General features: G+C 42.6%; 1 protein-coding gene across 1 annotated transcript in view; it reads right to left on the bottom strand.

Annotated features, from left to right (window-relative positions):
* PRKDC (protein kinase, DNA-activated, catalytic subunit) overlaps nt 1-18,437 on the bottom strand; it is a 160,243-nt gene that overhangs the window by 91,244 nt on the left and 50,562 nt on the right. Inside the window, exons 29-38 of the mRNA XM_077810300.1 lie at nt 13,248-13,347; nt 12,776-12,909; nt 12,070-12,324; nt 10,775-11,001; nt 9,637-9,845; nt 9,320-9,452; nt 7,102-7,260; nt 6,404-6,607; nt 4,196-4,381; nt 1,089-1,193 (exon numbers count right to left, since the gene is read on the bottom strand). Coding sequence (XP_077666426.1) covers nt 1,089-1,193; nt 4,196-4,381; nt 6,404-6,607; nt 7,102-7,260; nt 9,320-9,452; nt 9,637-9,845; nt 10,775-11,001; nt 12,070-12,324; nt 12,776-12,909; nt 13,248-13,347 — 1,712 coding nt within the window. The remainder of the gene's footprint in view (nt 1-1,088; nt 1,194-4,195; nt 4,382-6,403; nt 6,608-7,101; nt 7,261-9,319; nt 9,453-9,636; nt 9,846-10,774; nt 11,002-12,069; nt 12,325-12,775; nt 12,910-13,247; nt 13,348-18,437) is intronic.

The raw sequence follows: 18,437 nt of genomic DNA, 5'->3' as shown, positions 1-18,437 counted from the left end.
AGGTGCACAGCTACAGGGGCCTGGAGAGGGGAAAGTTGGGGCATGCAAAGCTGCTGGCGGGGAGAGGTGCCTCTCCCCCGGAGCTGCCACCGGCGGTGAGAGAGGGCTGGGGGAACTCCTCTTTCCCCACTGCAGCTCTGGGGCAACCTGCACCCCAAATCCCTCATCCCCAGCCCACCCCCCACGCTCGAGCCCTCACCCCTGCACCCCAACCTCTGCTCCAGCCCTGAGACCCCTCCCGCACCCTGAACCTCTCAGCCCCACCCCAGAGCCCTCACCCCCAGCCAAAGTGCTCAACCCTGCACCCCAGCCCTCTGCCCCATTCTGCACCCCAAACTCCTCATCCCCGGCCCCACCCCAGACCCCTGACCCCCACACCCCAACCTTCTGCCCCAGCCCTGAGCCCCCTCCCACACTCCGAACTCCTCAGCCCCACCACACACCACCTCCATATTGGTGCACATAACAAAATTCATTCCGCGCATGGATGTAAAAAATTAGAGGGAACATTGGCAGTAACCATACTGTGTTTCTTCTGTAGGCAGAGAACTTCAGTTGTCAGGGCTCTCAGTCCAGCATCTTTTGTACCCCATACTAACACAGTGTGGTTCTTTGTCCCCACTTTAGTGTCTAGACTACATATAGAAGTTTATGAGTTTGGTATTTAGCTCAAGCAATAGGAATCTAATGCTTCTATATACAAAGGTCCCAGGTTCAATCCCTACAGATAGTGCTCAAAAGTGAAATGACATCCCTGATCAAGCTATATTCCTCTTACGTTTTTAAGTGAGTTTATAACTACATCTATATCTCCATATTATTGACTTCTCCTAAAACTACATGATCAAAAAGAGAAGGAAAAAGAAGGAAGATTGAGAAAAATGTAAAAATAAAAAAATAAAAATGACATTAACTTGTGATTTTTAGCTTGCTGATCTATGGGAGGGTAAGAAAGAAAAGGAAATTTGTTACATTATTATGAAAAGCAAGAGAAAGGTACCCTTAGTGACGTAACCCAATTAAAACTGGTTTTTAATCCATGAGTAGAGTTAGCATTCAAACTCGGGGGAAAACAAAATACAACTTACCTTTAGATTTAGACCTAAATTGCGATCAGTAAGTAGGCTGGTATATGTACTAAAAACAGCAGAGAAAGCCTCATGATTTGTATTAAAAGACACTGAGGAGTCAATCTGGAGAGAGAAAAAACAATTAAAACATATAAAAATATTTAGTATATAAAAAGAATCTCTGTGTTAAACACAGTTTCCATGATTTTTGTTCAGAGTTTCATAATTCATCAGTCATTTCTGGAATTTATTTCAGCAGACATGCATATGATGAGGGTTTAGGTTTTACATGTGTTCTTAGCATGGATCTAAAAGTTCCCACCCATCACAATGTTGGGAATCACATGTTGTGACCTTTTCTGGCCAATGAAAAACAGTATTAAGCTCCTTCCCAAAGCTAGATCTCCTATGATTACTGCACTATTACCAGCTAAGCCATTAGGATAATCCACTTCGTATATTTTCAAACACACCTTCCAGTAATAAACCTCAAGCCACAGAATGAATATAAAGAAAAGAAAAGAATAGGGGAGGTCATTCTGATTCTTTTCCTAGATATTTTGCATGGGTTTACAAGTTGTCAAAAAAGCTCTGTCTTCAAGATGTGAGCTGAGGAAGAATGTCTCAAATAAGTGAGGGAATGGAGAGGCAAAGAAGTTGAAGTTCTTCCAAACAGAATAGTTTTCTGAAATGATTTGGTCTGGGGACAACCACTCCAAAAACAAATGTCTGGCTGCCAACGAGACAGGCAGTACCTCATCAGAGGTTGCTTGCTTCCCAAAGATGACTCCTTCCATTGGCAACTCTGGTTATGAAGGAGATGGGGAGCTATAACATCAGACACAGGAGTAAAAATGGGAAGGTGAAATCAAAAGTTCTGTCTGCCAAAACCTTTTTAAAAAAAAAAAAAATACTTTGTATTCATTATTCAGAGAACACTGAAATTCTCCAACTAGCAATAAAAGTAAAAACAAAACAACTAAAATAAACCTTCAAAATCTAATACTGCCACTTTTCCAAGATGCAGCATGCTCTTACAGATTGCTGTTAAAGTGGCTTTAACTTTACCAAACACAATATATACCTGTAAAAGCGGCAAAGAGTCCTGTGGCACCTTATAGACTAACAGACGTATTGGAGCATGAGCTTTTGTGGGTGAATACCCACTTCGTCGGATGTATGTAGTTGAAATTTCCAGAGGCAGGTATAAATATGCAAACAAGAAACAGGCTAGGGATACTGAGGTTAGTTCAATCAGGGGGGATGAGACCCTCTTCTAGCAGTTGAGGTGTGAACACCAAGGGAGGAGAAACTGCTTTTGTAGTTGGCGAGCCGTTCACACTCTTTGTTTAATCCCTGAGCTGATAGTGTCAAATTTGCAAATGAACTGAAGCTCAGCAGTTTCTCTTTGAAGTCTGGTCCTGAAGTTTTTTTGCTGCAGGATGGCTACCTTTAAATCTGCTATTGTGTGTCCAGGAAGATTGAAGTGTTCTCCTACAGGTTTTTGTATATTGCCATTCCTAATATCTGATTTGTGTCCATTTATCCTTTTACGTAGGGACTGTCCAGTTTGGCCGATGTACATCGCAGAGGGATATTGCTGGCACACGATGGTGTATATTCCATTGGTGGATGTGCAGGTGAATGAACCGGTGATGGTGTGGCTGATCTGGTTAGGACCTGTAATGGTGTCGCTGGTGTAGATATGTGGGCAGAGTTGGCACCGAGGTTTGTTGCCTGGATTGGTTCCTGAGTTAGAGTTACTATGGTGCGGTGTGTAGTTGCTGGTGAGAATACGCTTCACGTTGGCAGGCTGTCTGTGGGCAAGGACTGGCCTACCTCCCAAGGCCTGTGAAAGTGAGGGACTGTTGTCCAGGATGGGTTGTAGATCACTGATGATGGTTTTCGGTATAGGGTGGTGTTAACATGACCGTCACTTATTTGCACCATGGTGTCTAGGAAGTGGACCTCCCATGTAGATTGATCCAGGCTGAGGCTGATGGTGGGGTGGAAGCTGTTGAAATCATGGTGGAATTCTTCCAGGGTTTCCTTCCCGCAGGTCCAGATGATGAAGAAGTCATCATTGTAAGGTAGGCAGAGAAGGGGCGTGAGTGGACGAGAGCTGAGGAAGCCTTGTTCCAGGTCAGACATAAAAATGTTGGCATATTGTGGGGCCATGCGGGTGCCCATAGCGGTGCCACTGGTCTGGAGGTATATATTGTCACCAAATTTGAAATAATTGTGGGTGAGGATAAAGTTACAGAGCTCAGCAACCAGTTGTGCTGTGGCATCATCAGGGATACTGTTCCTGACAGCTTGTATTCCATCTGTGTGTGGGATGTTTGTGTAGAGAGCCTCTACGTCCATGGTGGCTAGGATGGTGTTTTCTGGAAGGTCACCAATGCATTGTAGTTTTCTCAGGAAATCAGTGGTGTCACGGAGATAGCTGGGAGTGCTGGTGGTGTAGGGTCTGAGTAGAGAGTCCACAATATCTGGACACTCCTTCAGTGAGTACCAATGCCTGAGATGATGGGGCGTCCAAGGTTTCCGGATTTGTGGATCTTGGGCAGTAGACAGAATAACCCCTGTCGGGGCTCTAAGGGTATGTTGATTAGTTCTATGGGCTGAAGCGTATTCTCACCAGCAATATTAGGAATGGCAATATACAAAAACCTGTAGGAGAACACTTCAATCTTCCTGGACACACAATAGCAGATTTAAAGGTAGCCATCCTGCAGCAAAAAAACTTCAGGACCAGACTTCAAAGAGAAACTGCTGAGCTTCAGTTCATTTGCAAATTTGACACTATCAGCTCAGGGATTAAACAAAGACTGTGAACGGCTCGCCAACTACAAAAGCAGTTTCTCCTCCCTTGGTGTTCACACCTCAACTGCTAGAAGAGGGTCTCATCCCCCCTGATTGAACTAACCTCAGTATCCCTAGCCTGTTTCTTGTTTGCATATTTATACCTGCCTCTGGAAATTTCAACTACATACATCCGACGAAGTGGGTATTCACCCACAAAAGCTCATGCTCCAATACGTCTGTTAGTCTATAAGGTGCCACAGGACTCTTTGCCGCTTTTACAGATCCAGACTAACACGGCTACCCCTCTGAATATATACCTGCAGAACTTTAGCCAACAGTGTCAAAACAGCCATTTTGCTCTCTGGAGCAGAATCTTTGGCCCACCAGCTGTCAAGTCTCATCCAGTTTCTCAGTACTGCAGTCACCAACTTCATTCCCTGCTGCTTGCGTACAGCACGCTCTCTAAAGCTTTGATCTAACATACCATTCAGGATGGTACCCACCTGAAATGAAAACAAAATAAAAATTCCATGTATTCCATATGGTGGTAACATTTAATTCAATGTAATCATGATATTTGGTCATTGGGATAGATAATTACAAACAATAAGCATCACTAGTTTAGGAGACTTTGACAGCCAATTTGCACTATTTTTAATGGGAACTGAGTCCAAATTCTCTAGGTGATTTTGAAAATCCGAGCCTAAAATATTAATCAAGTGAGGATTAGTTTCATGCATCACGTAGTAGTGCTAACATTAATTTTCCATAAGGACATACTAGCATTAACGATCAAAAGCAAACACTTCAGATTGCTCTCATATTCATTCCTGTTTTATTCCACGTATGGTGCAGCAGTTCTGTTTATTAAAGTTTGTGTGAACATGGGAAAAGGGAGTATATTTGAGTGAAACAGATACAGTAACCTAATAAACTCCAATTCTTATTTTAAAATAGTCTCTAGAATGGACCTAAGATACAAATGAAGTAACATTTAAAAATAAAATCGAAACACATTTCTGTTGACAAGTACACAGAGAAGCCAAGAATAAAGGTGTATCATACATGGTAACAGTCAAGCATTTTTTGCTCTTCCCTCTCAGTTTTGCAATCCAAGACAGAGAGTGTAACAGGATGAGATCACAATTTTAATAAACAGAGAATTCTTCTAAATTATGTGATCAGAGTATAAAACAAAATCACTAAGTACTATACTTGAACTTTGCATCCTACTGTGCAAGGATTACTTGCACTTTTGACTATCTAATCATCATATTTGGATTCCACCAGATTTAGAATATTACAGTTAAACTATGGGTATTTTTCTTCCCAAATTTTCAAAAGCGAGGACAAAAGACTGTAAAAGAAAAATCTCACTAACCTGAAAAAGAAATCTCCAAGTTCTAACAAAGGAGGAGGGAATGTGGTTTTGGAAAATAATTGACCATACCTCCCTGACCTGTAGCGCATGAACCAGCCACAAGAAGTTTTCAAAAACAGAAGAAGTAGAGAATTTAAAAAGCAGGTGTTATAGAGAATATCCACTGCTAGCTACAACTATGTGAATATGAATATTTAGGAATCTACTAGATAGGAGAGATCCAGTTTTCAGACTAACAGCTGTTATGGCTCTGCACACACAGCACATTGGAGAATCATCAATATGCAAGTGCCAGCCTTTTAAAAAAAAATCACTTCTTTGCTGCTTACATCAGCTTTAATGACAGTGGAAACAATTTAAAGTGATACCACCAGCTTGATTATTTTTAGAACTGTCTGAGATAAAACCTTTTAAATGTAATGTCCAGACTACTTTTTAAAATTCCTTTGATTAATTTTTAGGTGGGGTGTCTTCTTCCTTGCTGAATTTTTCTGCAAGAGAGAGTGTGTGTGGGCTCAAAAGCAACACTGGCAAACATGCTTGACTCCTATGCTCTGATACCTCTCTGCTGAGCTCTTTAGCAGCAATGTTGAAATAAGGCCTCCCAACTTCTAAATTCTTCCGAGGGACCTATAGAGGAGTCCCAAAAAAGAAGAATCACCTGTCCTCTTGATCCCAGGCAGAGGCTGCCGCTCCTCAGGTTTCAGTCACTGCATTCCCTGGACCCCTGCCTGGGCCAAGAAGACAGATCCCCACCTCCCATGGGCTTCTGCTGTCCCTAGCCCTTACCAGGCATCTTGAGCCCAATCTTAGAAACATCAGCTCGGCTGCTGTGTTACCAGTAAACCCTCTTTAATTGGCAGACTTTCTTTAATGGGGCCTGGGGAAGAGGAAGCATGTGAGAGTGCAGTGCATGGGAATTATGCCATCTTGCTATGGTGCATGAGGTATGCAGAATCAATGAGTATCAACACAACCCAAAAAAACAAACAAACCTCCACAACAAAGTGAAACACTGAAAAAAGAATATTTAACAACCCCCCCCCCCAATCTTTCATTTACAGTTATTGTAGATGTTTCTTGTAACTAGAGAGGGTATGACATTTTCAACTGACTGTGTCCTTTTGAAAAAGAGGTCCAGTACCATTTTGGGGCTGTCCACAGATGATTTCATAAGTTGAAGTATGGCCACATCCAGGTCTTTCAGCAGTTCTCGATTAATGGTTTCTGAGAACAAACTGTAGAAATATTCTCCATGGGAGAAGCTGATCAGACTCCTCTGTGATGTTCCTGATAGTGGCACAGACAGGATCATTGTGTTCAACAGGAGACTTACCAGCTCCTCACACTGTGGGAATTGGCACAAGAAGAGAGGTCAGTCCAGAGGTACTGAAATCACTAAGTGTCACTAGTCTTCTACAAAATCAAGAGAAGCTCTTTTAAAGCTACCTTCTCAAATAGTTGTACGTATACTTATAACACAAAAACAAATATTAAAACTTTAGGAAAAAAGCACAAACCCGCCCCCCCCCCAGAACATTATCAGACTATTTCCCCTACTAAAGAATCCATGATTTGCCTTTGACGCTAGCACTCAACAATGGCCAAACTCTGGCTTCTGGATTCAAAGTGTTGAGGTAACTTTATAAATACAGCATGCTACATACATACATAATTTTCTGTCCCAAAAAATACATGTTACAGAGAAATGGACCAGTTTCTTCTATAATGTTGCTGAAGACAGCACAGATAAGATTAACTACCAGAACAGGAAACATGCCAGAACCCAGAACTACAGAAATGGACTTGGAGACAGTACATCAGAAGAGGTGATCCTCCTACCTGGCTACCAAAAGCAAAGGCCAGCTGCAAGAGTCCATCAGCCAGTCGCTTGCTGCTGATGTCCAATGATGGAAGAGATTTCCTCTCATCTCCTGGTGCAATGCTTTTATAAACAACTGAAAGAAGCTTAGAGCCAACTGTGAAATGGAGCCCCGAACCCTAGAGGATGTGGAGAAGGGGGTGGAGAGGGACAACTTCTACTGTAAGTCTGCATAAATGCAGGAGAAAAATACAATTTAAACATTAAATTGCTCTGCCTAGCTGCCAAAAATAAATAAATTAAACCTCCGTAAAACTGTTCTGTGACAGGAGCACCACAGGGGTTCTGGGAAAAAACCTCTGTTTTTTCAAGCTTGTTGACCTGATAATTGTCCCTGCACCTAGACAGTCCTATTCATGCTCCTGGAAACCACACTTGAATAAACATTTGGTTTCAGAATGAGCTGATACCCATTTGGGGATCATTACTCACTAACCCAAAATTTGGACTCAAGACTTCAAGGGATGCTGAACCTCTTCCTTTAAGGGATTTTGAGGGACTTTAAGGGATTCTGAACAGTTGATGAGCAATACTAGTATGGACATTCAGAAAATCTTATGAGAATGTAGATGCCCTGAAGGAGGCACCATATAATCCGTGGGTACCACTGACACCAGTCAACATGCTGTCCTACTATCGCAGGTTTTTATCTGAACATATAGGGTGAAATCTTGGTCTTGGAGAAATTAACGGCAAAAATTCCATAAAATTTAACATTTACATTGTTACATGATAAATGTGGCATCCTTCACCAAATAGCAGAGTCTTTGTCAATCCTGAATGGCTGCTACCTATCTTGCTTCTTTTTTCCTTTACCTATAGTGACAGAGACTAGCTGAGACATGAATTCCAGAACCTTGGTATCAGGAAGCCCAAGGAATACCTAGGAGGTTCCATAAAGGTTTAAGTTTGATCTGTACAACTTCCCTCTATCCTACTTTCCTGTGACTCAAAAGTCTAAACAAGGCCCCTCAGGCTGCATCTGTTCAGCCAATGGAGCATCCTACTGGAAGGAAAGAGGCTCTCCTTCTATTCCAGAAGCTGAATAACCCACCTCTTCACAATTTGAACTCTGGTCTCTTGCAAAACAACATATGTAGTACTAATAGGATGACCTATACTGATTATTTTTTTGGACAAAGGATTTGCTCTTTAAAGGCCAGGCCTGCCAACACTCATGAATAAAGGAAACCAATTTTTATTTGCAACTATGTCCAAAATCTTCATTTTAATAACAATACATCCAAATAACGTATCCCCTATACCACACTTATACGTGCTTCTCTGACACCTTTTCCCATTTGTCTTAATATTCTTCTCAGAATATTAATATATTGTATATTTCTCTTCTGAACACTGCTCCATCAGAGGGGCTGATGCTTTTCTGTCTCGTTCTGATAGCATTACATCTTTTCCTTCTTCTACCGACTACTTCACAACTGAATCATAACCAATGATATATTCTTATCTGACATTTTGTAAGTTTACATGCTAGTTTTCAAAATGTAAAAAGTTTGTTTGCATAGTCAAAACCACAAAAATCACTCTTTCCCCTGGACTTCTTTTAACGATAAATCAAGTTTTTTTACTTTTGTCAAAAATTAAGCACATCTTCCCCTTCTTTTTTCCCCACCATTACTGTCTGCAATCTAATCTTCTCTTTGGAATTAAATGTCTACCACTCCATTTGAAGTGCAGATATTTTCTTGAAATAACCTCCATTTTGAACATTAAGGTACACACATGTGGCCAGATTTTTAGCTACACTACCAAATTTACCACCCAATTGTACGGAACCATAGATAAAGGGATTTTTCACGGCTCTCTTCTATTGTTTTCATGCCCCAGTGTTTGGTATTTATTGAGTGTAATGTAAATCATTTATTTAGGGGTGGTATAGTCTGAGCACCAGCAATTCGAGAGTTCAGATCCTAGTTTCAACACCAACTCTCCAGTGTTACCTTGGACAAGTTACTTAATCTCTCTGCCAGAGTATTCTCATCTATAAAAGGATATTATTTATTGACCTACTTCACTAGGAAATTATGAGAATTAGCTAAGGCCTATTCTGCCATTGGTTACTTCACAAGCAACTCCCCATGACTTCATGGCCTTTCACATTAGAAAAGCTCTTGAATATGAAAAATCTTAACTGTTATTTTCTGAATCAATGTTTACCTGTGATTGAAGTGTGGAATGAAGCAGGCCAGACTTATGGAGCTGCCTGCATGCAGACAAGATGGAACTAAGTCTAATATGATCAAAACGAGCATCTGGATTATACAGCTCAACAGAGCAAAGCTCCTCGATGCTGACAAAGGAAAGGAAAAATAAATAAAAACATAGATTGCCTGTGTGTGTATCAATATAACATGAGAAAAATACACCATCCTATAACTGTGCAATGGAAGCTTCATTCACTTTGCATCTCTCACTATGTACTGCATTCGTTTTTATTTTAAATTAGCCATTTATGGCTATCAGAGAGCTCTTACCTTTGTGATGTTATTCTTTTCTTTATACTTAGCTCCAAGGATTCTTTATAGGGAGATTTCATCAAAGCTTTTATGAGCCTCACAGAAACATCTGGGAGATTTTTCATGACTTGTACATCAGCTGTATTAAAGCCTATGTTTGCTGGATCACACACTATTCTCACAAGAAGTTCTATCAGATTTGCATTAAGCAATTCCTTCTCAAGTAACTGGAACGAATAAAAGATTAAAATGAAGCTGAAGACATTTTATTCTTAATCTTATTCGATGACCTATTCTGCTTTCCATAATTTTTCCTGTGCCTGAAATAAGCAGAATATGGCTATTCAATTGTTAATCTTAATCTCTTTCTCTCCAAAATGGCTCATTTTCAATATATTGTTAATTACTCTGATTTACAGAAGTTAAGTGGCCATTTTTAAAGATGCGGGTGCACAACATCACACCTTATTTCCACATACATGTGCTCATTTTAGTGTTCAAATAATGTGCCAATACTAGAGACTTCTACACACATGAAGACTGCTAGTTATGCATCTGAACAAATTATGCAACTGCCAGTTATGCACCTGTATGCACCCGGAAATTGACTTAGCAGTGCCCTTTTTAAAATTCATAAGGAACTGTAGATATTAAAACTTCCATTTATATTACGTTAAATACAGAAAGAGACTTGCATGTTCATTCTTCAAAAAGGAATTTAACAGGAAAAATGCAGAGCACAGTCATTTCTATAGCCATTGTCTCTCTCACAGTATCTGTACTATGATCACTTAGAAAAATTCCCAGATTCAAGAACATAAGATACTCATGCTGATGGCGATTCAAGCAACCTGACTGGCAAATATACATGGTATTAATTTCTCCTAATTAGAACTGCATCACTCATTGCAAAATAATCCATGAAGTGAGGGTTTCCTTCACCTTACTGAAGCAGTAATGTCCAAAGAGCAGGACACTTCCTGGGGCTTAATAACCAGCTAGGATTAATGGCCCAAGGTATTGCAAAGGATGATCCACTTCTCCTAGCTAGTCATGAGTCCCCCACCCTCCCTCAAATCAACAATGCATAACTTTAAATAACAATTGCAACAACTGCAGAGGTCACCTTCTACAGATCAATAGGTTCAACATCTACCTTCCAGAAATCCTGTTGGCAGGTCTCCAGGATCATGCTGACAAACGCCATGATTCGGACTACGATCGTGCATTTGCTGTAATTATACTCTTCTCTTTCTTGTGGGCTGAACATATTGCCTTTTGACCCAATGTCAAAGCACCGCTCTGCTGCAGATATATCATGCAAGACAATAGTTTCAAGGAAGAACTCCACAGCTCTCAGGAATGAAGACCTCATCTTTGTACCTAGAAAGAATTACACCAAATCTAAATATATAGTGACCCCATAAATCTAAAAATACATTTTATGCTCAGCACAAAGAGAAAGACTAACATAATGCAATGACAATGAAAATATGGGTGGGGGGAGAAAAGTCAAAATCTTTCCCCACCAGTGAAAGAACGAGATTTTTTTCTTCAAACCATATTTCAATAACATTGTTAGTATTAAGTTTTGGACATGAGGGATAGGTTTTCAGACAACTATACATTCTTAATGGATGTGTGTACTAGGTATCTGCATACATGTCAAATCTAAGTCCACATCTTTGAAAATCTGGCCCTCTAATATCTGCATTTAATAAGAATCTTATTGTACACTTTAATGAAGCTAGGTATCTTGCCCTGACACACACACAGACCAGTATTTTACAAATGGTTATCTAATTCCACCATTGCATTTTACTACTATGGAAACATGCTGTTCAGAAATGTATGAATAAATTTAAAAAAACTTTTATTGGATGCAGACCCAATGGCCTAACGGCTACACAAGGTATTGGTATTCATGTCATCAGAATACAAGTACTGAGCTCCCTTGGTTCGGTGGGGCTGAAGCATGAGAAAAGCAACAAACTCAAATGACTGGGCTGGCAGTGGAGAGTGAAGGAGGCGCCTCACTTTGATAATTGGTAATCGTCTTTAAGTAAGTGAAGGAGAGTGGTGACGGACTTTAGAAGGAATCATGTACAGATCTTCTCATTGGAGGTAGGGTTGCTGCACTGCAGGGCCTTTGAAGTTGGGACACAATTAAACAACGTGAGGGGAAAATAAATCCATGAGGAAAAGAAATTTAAATTAGTGTTTTTATAATTGCAATGAAACATTTCTATAAAACACTAAGTAAATAAGGTATTATACCAGCCCACTATTACAAAAAAAATCCACGTGGCAAGGCAATTGTTGCTGAAACTGATTGTGAACCTGTAAATCAAATCTATTCTTGAAACAAGTGTTAAGCCCAAGCTAGGAACCCCTCAGAGTGAGTTTATAACATGGATAATACTGACCCAGCTGCTGCCAGGATTTACCTACCTAGTATTTCGTATGGTTTGATCGTTCCCTGCTCAATGAATGTATTGTAGCAGTCCAGAGCTGCTAAAAACATATCCATCCATTGCACAACTGCTCGCAAACTAAAGGGCTCCTGCACGTCACACAGTGTTGGCTGAGAAAGGATTCCAGAGAGATTGTCACCATCATTACCTCCCCCTTCAAATTTGTTGATGAGGAAAGAGATTCCTTGTTTTTTTAGAACATCACCTAGCCACAAAGATGGGGACTGGTTTCCTGATAAAGAAGCATACAGAAATCAATGTTCTTTAGGTAAATACACAGCTGGCATTCAGCAAGGTATTATGGACACGGATCAACACTCAAAAACCTATTCCATTAGTTGCTCTTATTTTCTGGAAGAGGAGACAGCCAATACAGCGGTCAGATTCCCTTGGCCACGCTGCATATGTCAACTGCAAGGAAGAGGGTGGATTAGGAACCACTCCTCTTGCTCTGCATTAGCTGAGGATCCCCTCACAGCTAGCTACAATAGTTTTCCTGCACCTAAAGGTGGTCACTCCAGGTCAGAGTTGAGGCACACTGGCTGGAGGAAGTTTGCATGGTAAAAAAAAAAAATGCTGTTTTTATACTGAATGAAATACTTGCAGCTACTTGCACAGAAAATGAGAGCAGAAATGCACAATTATGTGAAGCAGGAGACTAGAGGTATATGTGACCACGGTACCTGGTAATAAAGGAACAAACTCATAGAAGAGCTCCATGGATTTATGCCGGCACTCTGTCTGGGGTCGCCCACATTGCACCAAGAGCCACATGACAAGGTCCAACAGACACACTGACTTAGCATTTGGAAATCCTCTGCACAAAAATAAGGAATACAAATCAACAATCTTTACTGATATTTGCCAAAGACTTTTCTTTGTTTCAAGGAAAAGCCACAACAGCATCATGTTAATGAAGCCATACTGCTCTATTTGCAAAGATAAATATCCAATGAAGAATTATGGATGCTCTTTCCATTACCTCAGGGGTGGCCAACCTGAGCTAAGGGGCATTTCAGGAGAAAGTTTTCACACACAAGGGGATGCAGTTACGCATTAATGGAAGTCCAGACCCACCACCCTAAATTTTTACAAGAGCCATATGTAACGAACTAAGATATAGTATTTGGAAAGGCAAAATCTCAAACAACTAACCTTGGTATCCGCCGTTTTTCTGCCTTATTTAGAGAAGATGCTTTGTGCTTAATTATGCGCTTTAGATGATCAATGGCATCACAACATTGTTGAACTGTACCTGTTATCAAAGAAAAGGGAAGTGCTCATCTATGAATAAATGCCAATAGTTGGGCCCAGTTAAAGAATGGAAAATTCCTGACCCAATAATTTCCTTTCTGCTAGCTGAGTCTCTCAAAATTCTATTATGTCTGGCATGCTCCCCTCCACTCTGGAGTTTCTGGAGATGGTTTAAAGTTACAGCACGTCTCAGGCTGGACATGCTCCCTTCTCCCACTTGCTGCCAGATAAGTCATTTCAAAGCTGCAGAAAATTCATGGAAAGCAAATTAACAACAGTAACCTCAATGCCAACTCGATAACTATTTATAGCAGATAAACAGCCTACGTGCTGATGATCTAGATGAAAAGCTTACCCTCAACAGTGAAGCCATCCAGGGTGGGTAGAACTGTGGGAGATGCTGCTAGCAGAAACAAAATTACTGTATAAGAAATTTTCCATTCTGCAGCCCAGCTTTTCCCACAATTCTGTTACATCTGGAGCAGTGAGCAGAAGTAGGGAGGAAAAAGATAAACAGAATGAGGTAGGAAGGGAATCCCCCTTATTGACAGTTGCCCAACAGGCAATACTATTACTGGGCCACCACCTGCTGCACTTTCATCCAGGAAGCAGCTTCTGCAGACAAAAGAAAGTCCACTTTATATAGTGTCTGATCAGGTGTTGGCCAAAAGACCAGATAGCTGCACTCCATATCTCTGAAGTGGAAGCCCTTGCCCATCTGGACCACAAGGATGTCCTGATCTCGTGAAGCGTGCCTCAATTCCTTCCAGAACAGGGATGCCAGATGACTTGTAGGCTTCAACAATGCACAGTCTGATCCATCTGGCAATATATAGCTTGGAAACTCAGAGTCCTTGGTCACTTCGGGTGGCTTCTGTACACTTGAGGCAAATCTTCAGTGCTCTTCTGACATCTAAGGTGTGCCACAGTTTTTCAGGAGGGCACTAATTTAAGTTGTTGACTTTTTGTCTACTGAGCCAGCCTGCCTTCTAGTTCATCTCTCCTTCACATGGATTGCTTTTAGGAAGGGGCTGGGCATCACAGAGCACATAGTTTTGGGAAAATCAGGGACTGGGAGTATGTTGGTCACCTTGCTGGTTGAAACCCAGGTTGGTGGAAACCACAGTGGGGCTGTAGACAGTCTGCTGTGGTCAGAGCTGCTGAACCAGGGCTGTCTAGTACACAGACATTCAGGTTGTGACCTGCATGCTGGTATGCTTGTTGTGAGCATCCCAGGCTGGGAGCTACAGCAGGAAAGCAATATGAGGCAATCCAGAATTATAGAGCAACCACTCACTGGTCTGGACTGCCCCCGACACCCATCACACCTTCCTCTGATATTTCTGAGAAGAGCAGGAACAAAAGGAGTGTCTCAGCCTGAAAGCAGGTTTGTATCCCTTCTGAGAGCACCCAGTGGAAGGAGAAGGGATTACTTAGATTTTACAGCATTTTCTGCTGCCATCTTACATAACTTTTCTCCAAAGAAGAGCGATCTTGTGATAATTGGAATATTCACCTTCAGCTGAGCCTGGGAAAGCTGCCTTACACTGGATCCTTCTGGACTTAGACCAGCACTCACACGGTAGCTCTGTCTAAAATGGGGCAGAGGAGCTCAGCCTGGAGACACTCCAGTGGAGCTTCAGGTGGCTGTGACTATCACGCTGCTCAGACCCTGAACCAAAAAGGAAGAGAGGAGGCTTGGAAGAAGAGAAAACTGCCAGTCACTGCCCAAAATGGCTGAATAACTAATAAACTGAAAGGACAGGAGTAAAATGAACCACCACTTGACTGCTGATGCAGAGGCAGAAGATCTGGCCACAAGCAGGAGAAAGGGACGCGGCCAGCATGAGCAGTGCTGAGAGTTCAAACCACCTATAGAAACTGCAGAGTGAATGAAAGCAGCCCAGACATAACAGAATTGTGGGAGACTCCAGGCTGCAGAAATGTGTATTTCTATTATGGGATTTCCATGAGGATTACATGCAGGATCATGCCTACTAATAATCGGGCTTTGCATTTCTATGATAATTTGCTCAAGGTCACCAAGCAAGCCTGTGAAACAGCTGGGAGTCATAGAAATCATAGAAACGTAGGACTGGAAGTGATCTCAAGAGGTCATCTAGTCCACATGCACACAATCACAGGATTAAGTATACATAGGCCATTCCTGCAGCTGTTTATCTAATCTGTTTTTAAAAACCTCAAAGGATGGAGATTCCACAACCTCCCAAGGTAACCTGCTCCAGTGCTCAACTATCCTCACAGTTTGAAAGCCTCCCCTAATATCCAACTTAAATCTCCCTTGCTGCAAACTAAGCTGATCACATTTGTAATAAGTAGGACAAGAAGTATACATATGTGAAGACTTATGCCCCCCACTCTTCTCTTCTCTAGATTAAACATTATCTTCAGGAGGAATTCTGCACCTAAAAATTCCGTGCACAATATTTTAAAATTCTGCAAAATTCTTTATATTTTATTTTGTCAAAACAACATAATATAATCACATCAGTTTCAATTAGTCTGGTAATTTATTTCAAAATACCTGTCAGCAACTGTGTATGTAACAATACAGACAACAAACATGATTACCCCAGGAGTAGAGAGTTAAAGAAACCCCTACAACAACCCAGTTGCTGTTTCTCTGTCCCCTGCCCTCCCAGACCCCAGCCACCTGCACACATACCCCTGAGCTTCAGGGCCAGACACCTATACCCTCTCCCTCCAGACCTCAGCTGTGCCTCTCCCCAACCAGCCCAGACACCCACACTCCCAGCGCCCAACCACAGGGCCCCCCGCAAGCCCATACATTCGCACCCCCTTCCCTCCCAAAGCCCAAGGATGCAAAGGGAGAAACAGCCTAATACTGGGTCCTGGGCTTGTACAGAGTTTCCTGCATGCCACCTGCTTACTTCAGGATGTGCTGGGAAAAGACCATTACTTTTCCGTAACTGGTGTTCTTCGAGATGTGTTGCTCATGTCTATTCCACAATAGGTATGCATGATTGCCATGTGCACCAGTGCCGGAAGTTTTTCCCCTAGCAATACCCGCAGGGGGGAGCACACCCCCCCCCCACAACCCCTTGAGCGGCACCTGTCTGGCGCAGTATAAGGGGGCTGTGCTCCCCCCCTCAGTTTCTTCTTGCCAGACCACTCCGACAGAGGGGAAGAAGGGTGGAATGTGGAATAGACATGAGCAACACATCTCGAAGAACGCTAGTTACAGAAAAGGCAAATGTCCTTTCTTCAAGTGATTGCCCATGTGTATTCCACAATAGGCCATTCCAAGCTATATCTGTCGGAGGTGGGTAGGAGTTCACAAGTTCTCGGGAGGGAGTACCACCCTGCCAAACCCGGCATCATCCCTGGCCTGGGAGACGATTGCATAGTGCGAGGTGAACGTGTGCACCGAAGACCACGTGGCGGCCCCTACAAATGTCCTGGATGGGGACGTGGGCCACAAAGGCAGCGGACGAGGCTTGCGCCCGAGTCGAATATGCCCTCACAATGGGCAGCAGGGGAAACCACGCCAGCTCATAACAGGAACAGATGCACAAAGTAATCTGGTTAGAAAGCTACTGAGTGGAAATCGGCTGACTCTTCGCACGCTCAGCTGAGACGATGAACAGTTGCGAAGACTTTCTGAACGGCTTGGTCCGCTCAAGGTAGAAAGCCAGAGCTCACCTCATGTCGACCGTGTATGCGACTTGGGGCAGAGGACTGGCAGAAAAATGTCCTGACCCATGTGGTAGGTGGAGACCACCTTCAGGAGGAACGCGGCATGTTGGCGGAGCTGGAGCTTGTTGTCAGGGTTCCCTCACCACTCTGAACTCTAGGGTACAGATGTGGGGACCTGCATGAAAGACCCCCTAAGCTTATTTCCACTAGCTTAGGTTAAAAACTTCACCAAAGGCACAAATTCCTTTTGTCCTTGGACAGTATGCTGCCACCACCAAGTGATTTAAACAAACATTCAGGGAGGGCCACTTGGAGCCCTATCTCCCTCAAAATATCCTCCCAAGCCCTTACACCTCCTTTCCTGGGAAGGCTTGAGAATAATATCCTAACCAATTGGTTACAAAGTGAGCACAGACCCAACCCCTTGGGTCTATAGGGCACTGAAAAAAAAAATCAATCAGGTTCTTAAAAGAAGAATTTTATTTAAAGAAAAGGTAAAAGAATCACCTCTGTAAAATCAGGATGGAAAATAACTTTACAGGGTAACAAAAGATTCACAGAGGAGCTACCTCTAGGCTTAGTTTCAAAGTTACAAAAAACAGGAATAAACCTCCCTCTAGCAAAGGGAAAATTCACAAGCTAAAAACAAAAGATAATCTAACGCGCCTTGCCTTATTTACTTACTCTTTTTGCAATACTGAGACTCATTTTAGGATGATTTTAGGAGGAGTTTTCTGACCTGATGCTTCTCTGCTTTCTCAGAGAACACACACACAAAGAGCACAAACAAAGCCTTCCCCCACCCCCCCAATTTGAAAGTAGCTTCTTTCCCCATTGGTCCCTTTGGTCAGGTGCCAACCAGGTTATTTGAGCTTCTTAACCCATTACAGGTAAGGAAGAATTCTAGGCTACCCTTAGCTGTATGGTTACGACACTTGTCCTTATGAAAAACTGTATACGGCGGTTCAGAGGTTAGGACCCTGAGCTCCGAGACCCACCTGGCCAACATGATAGCTACCAGAAAGGTCACCTTCCACGAGAGGCGAGGCCAGGAACAGATGGCAAGTGGTTCAAACGGGGCCCCCGTGAGACGAGCCAGCACCAGGTTTAGGTCCGACTGGAACCAGGGGCTTGGAATATGGCTAGAGACGGTCCAAACCCTTAAGGAACCGGCTGGTCATAGCATGGGAAAACACTGTGTGCCCTTGCATCGGGGGCCAGTCCCTGGGCCCTCAGGTGGAGGTGGTAATCAAGGATAAACTGGATCAGGGCAGTTGTCGGGGAAACACCCTGGCCTTACGCCCACCTCAAAAACCGAGACCACTTCGCCACATAGGAGCGACGAGTGGAGGGCCGTCTACTTTCGAGGAGGACGCAATGAACCTGTTCCGAGCATGTCCTTTCCTCACCACC

This window comes from Eretmochelys imbricata, chromosome 2 (genome assembly GCF_965152235.1).
Source record: "Eretmochelys imbricata isolate rEreImb1 chromosome 2, rEreImb1.hap1, whole genome shotgun sequence".
Lineage (NCBI taxonomy): Eukaryota > Metazoa > Chordata > Testudines > Cheloniidae > Eretmochelys > Eretmochelys imbricata.
Note: the sequence above shows the minus strand (reverse complement) of the source record. Positions and strands in the feature narration are given on the sequence as shown.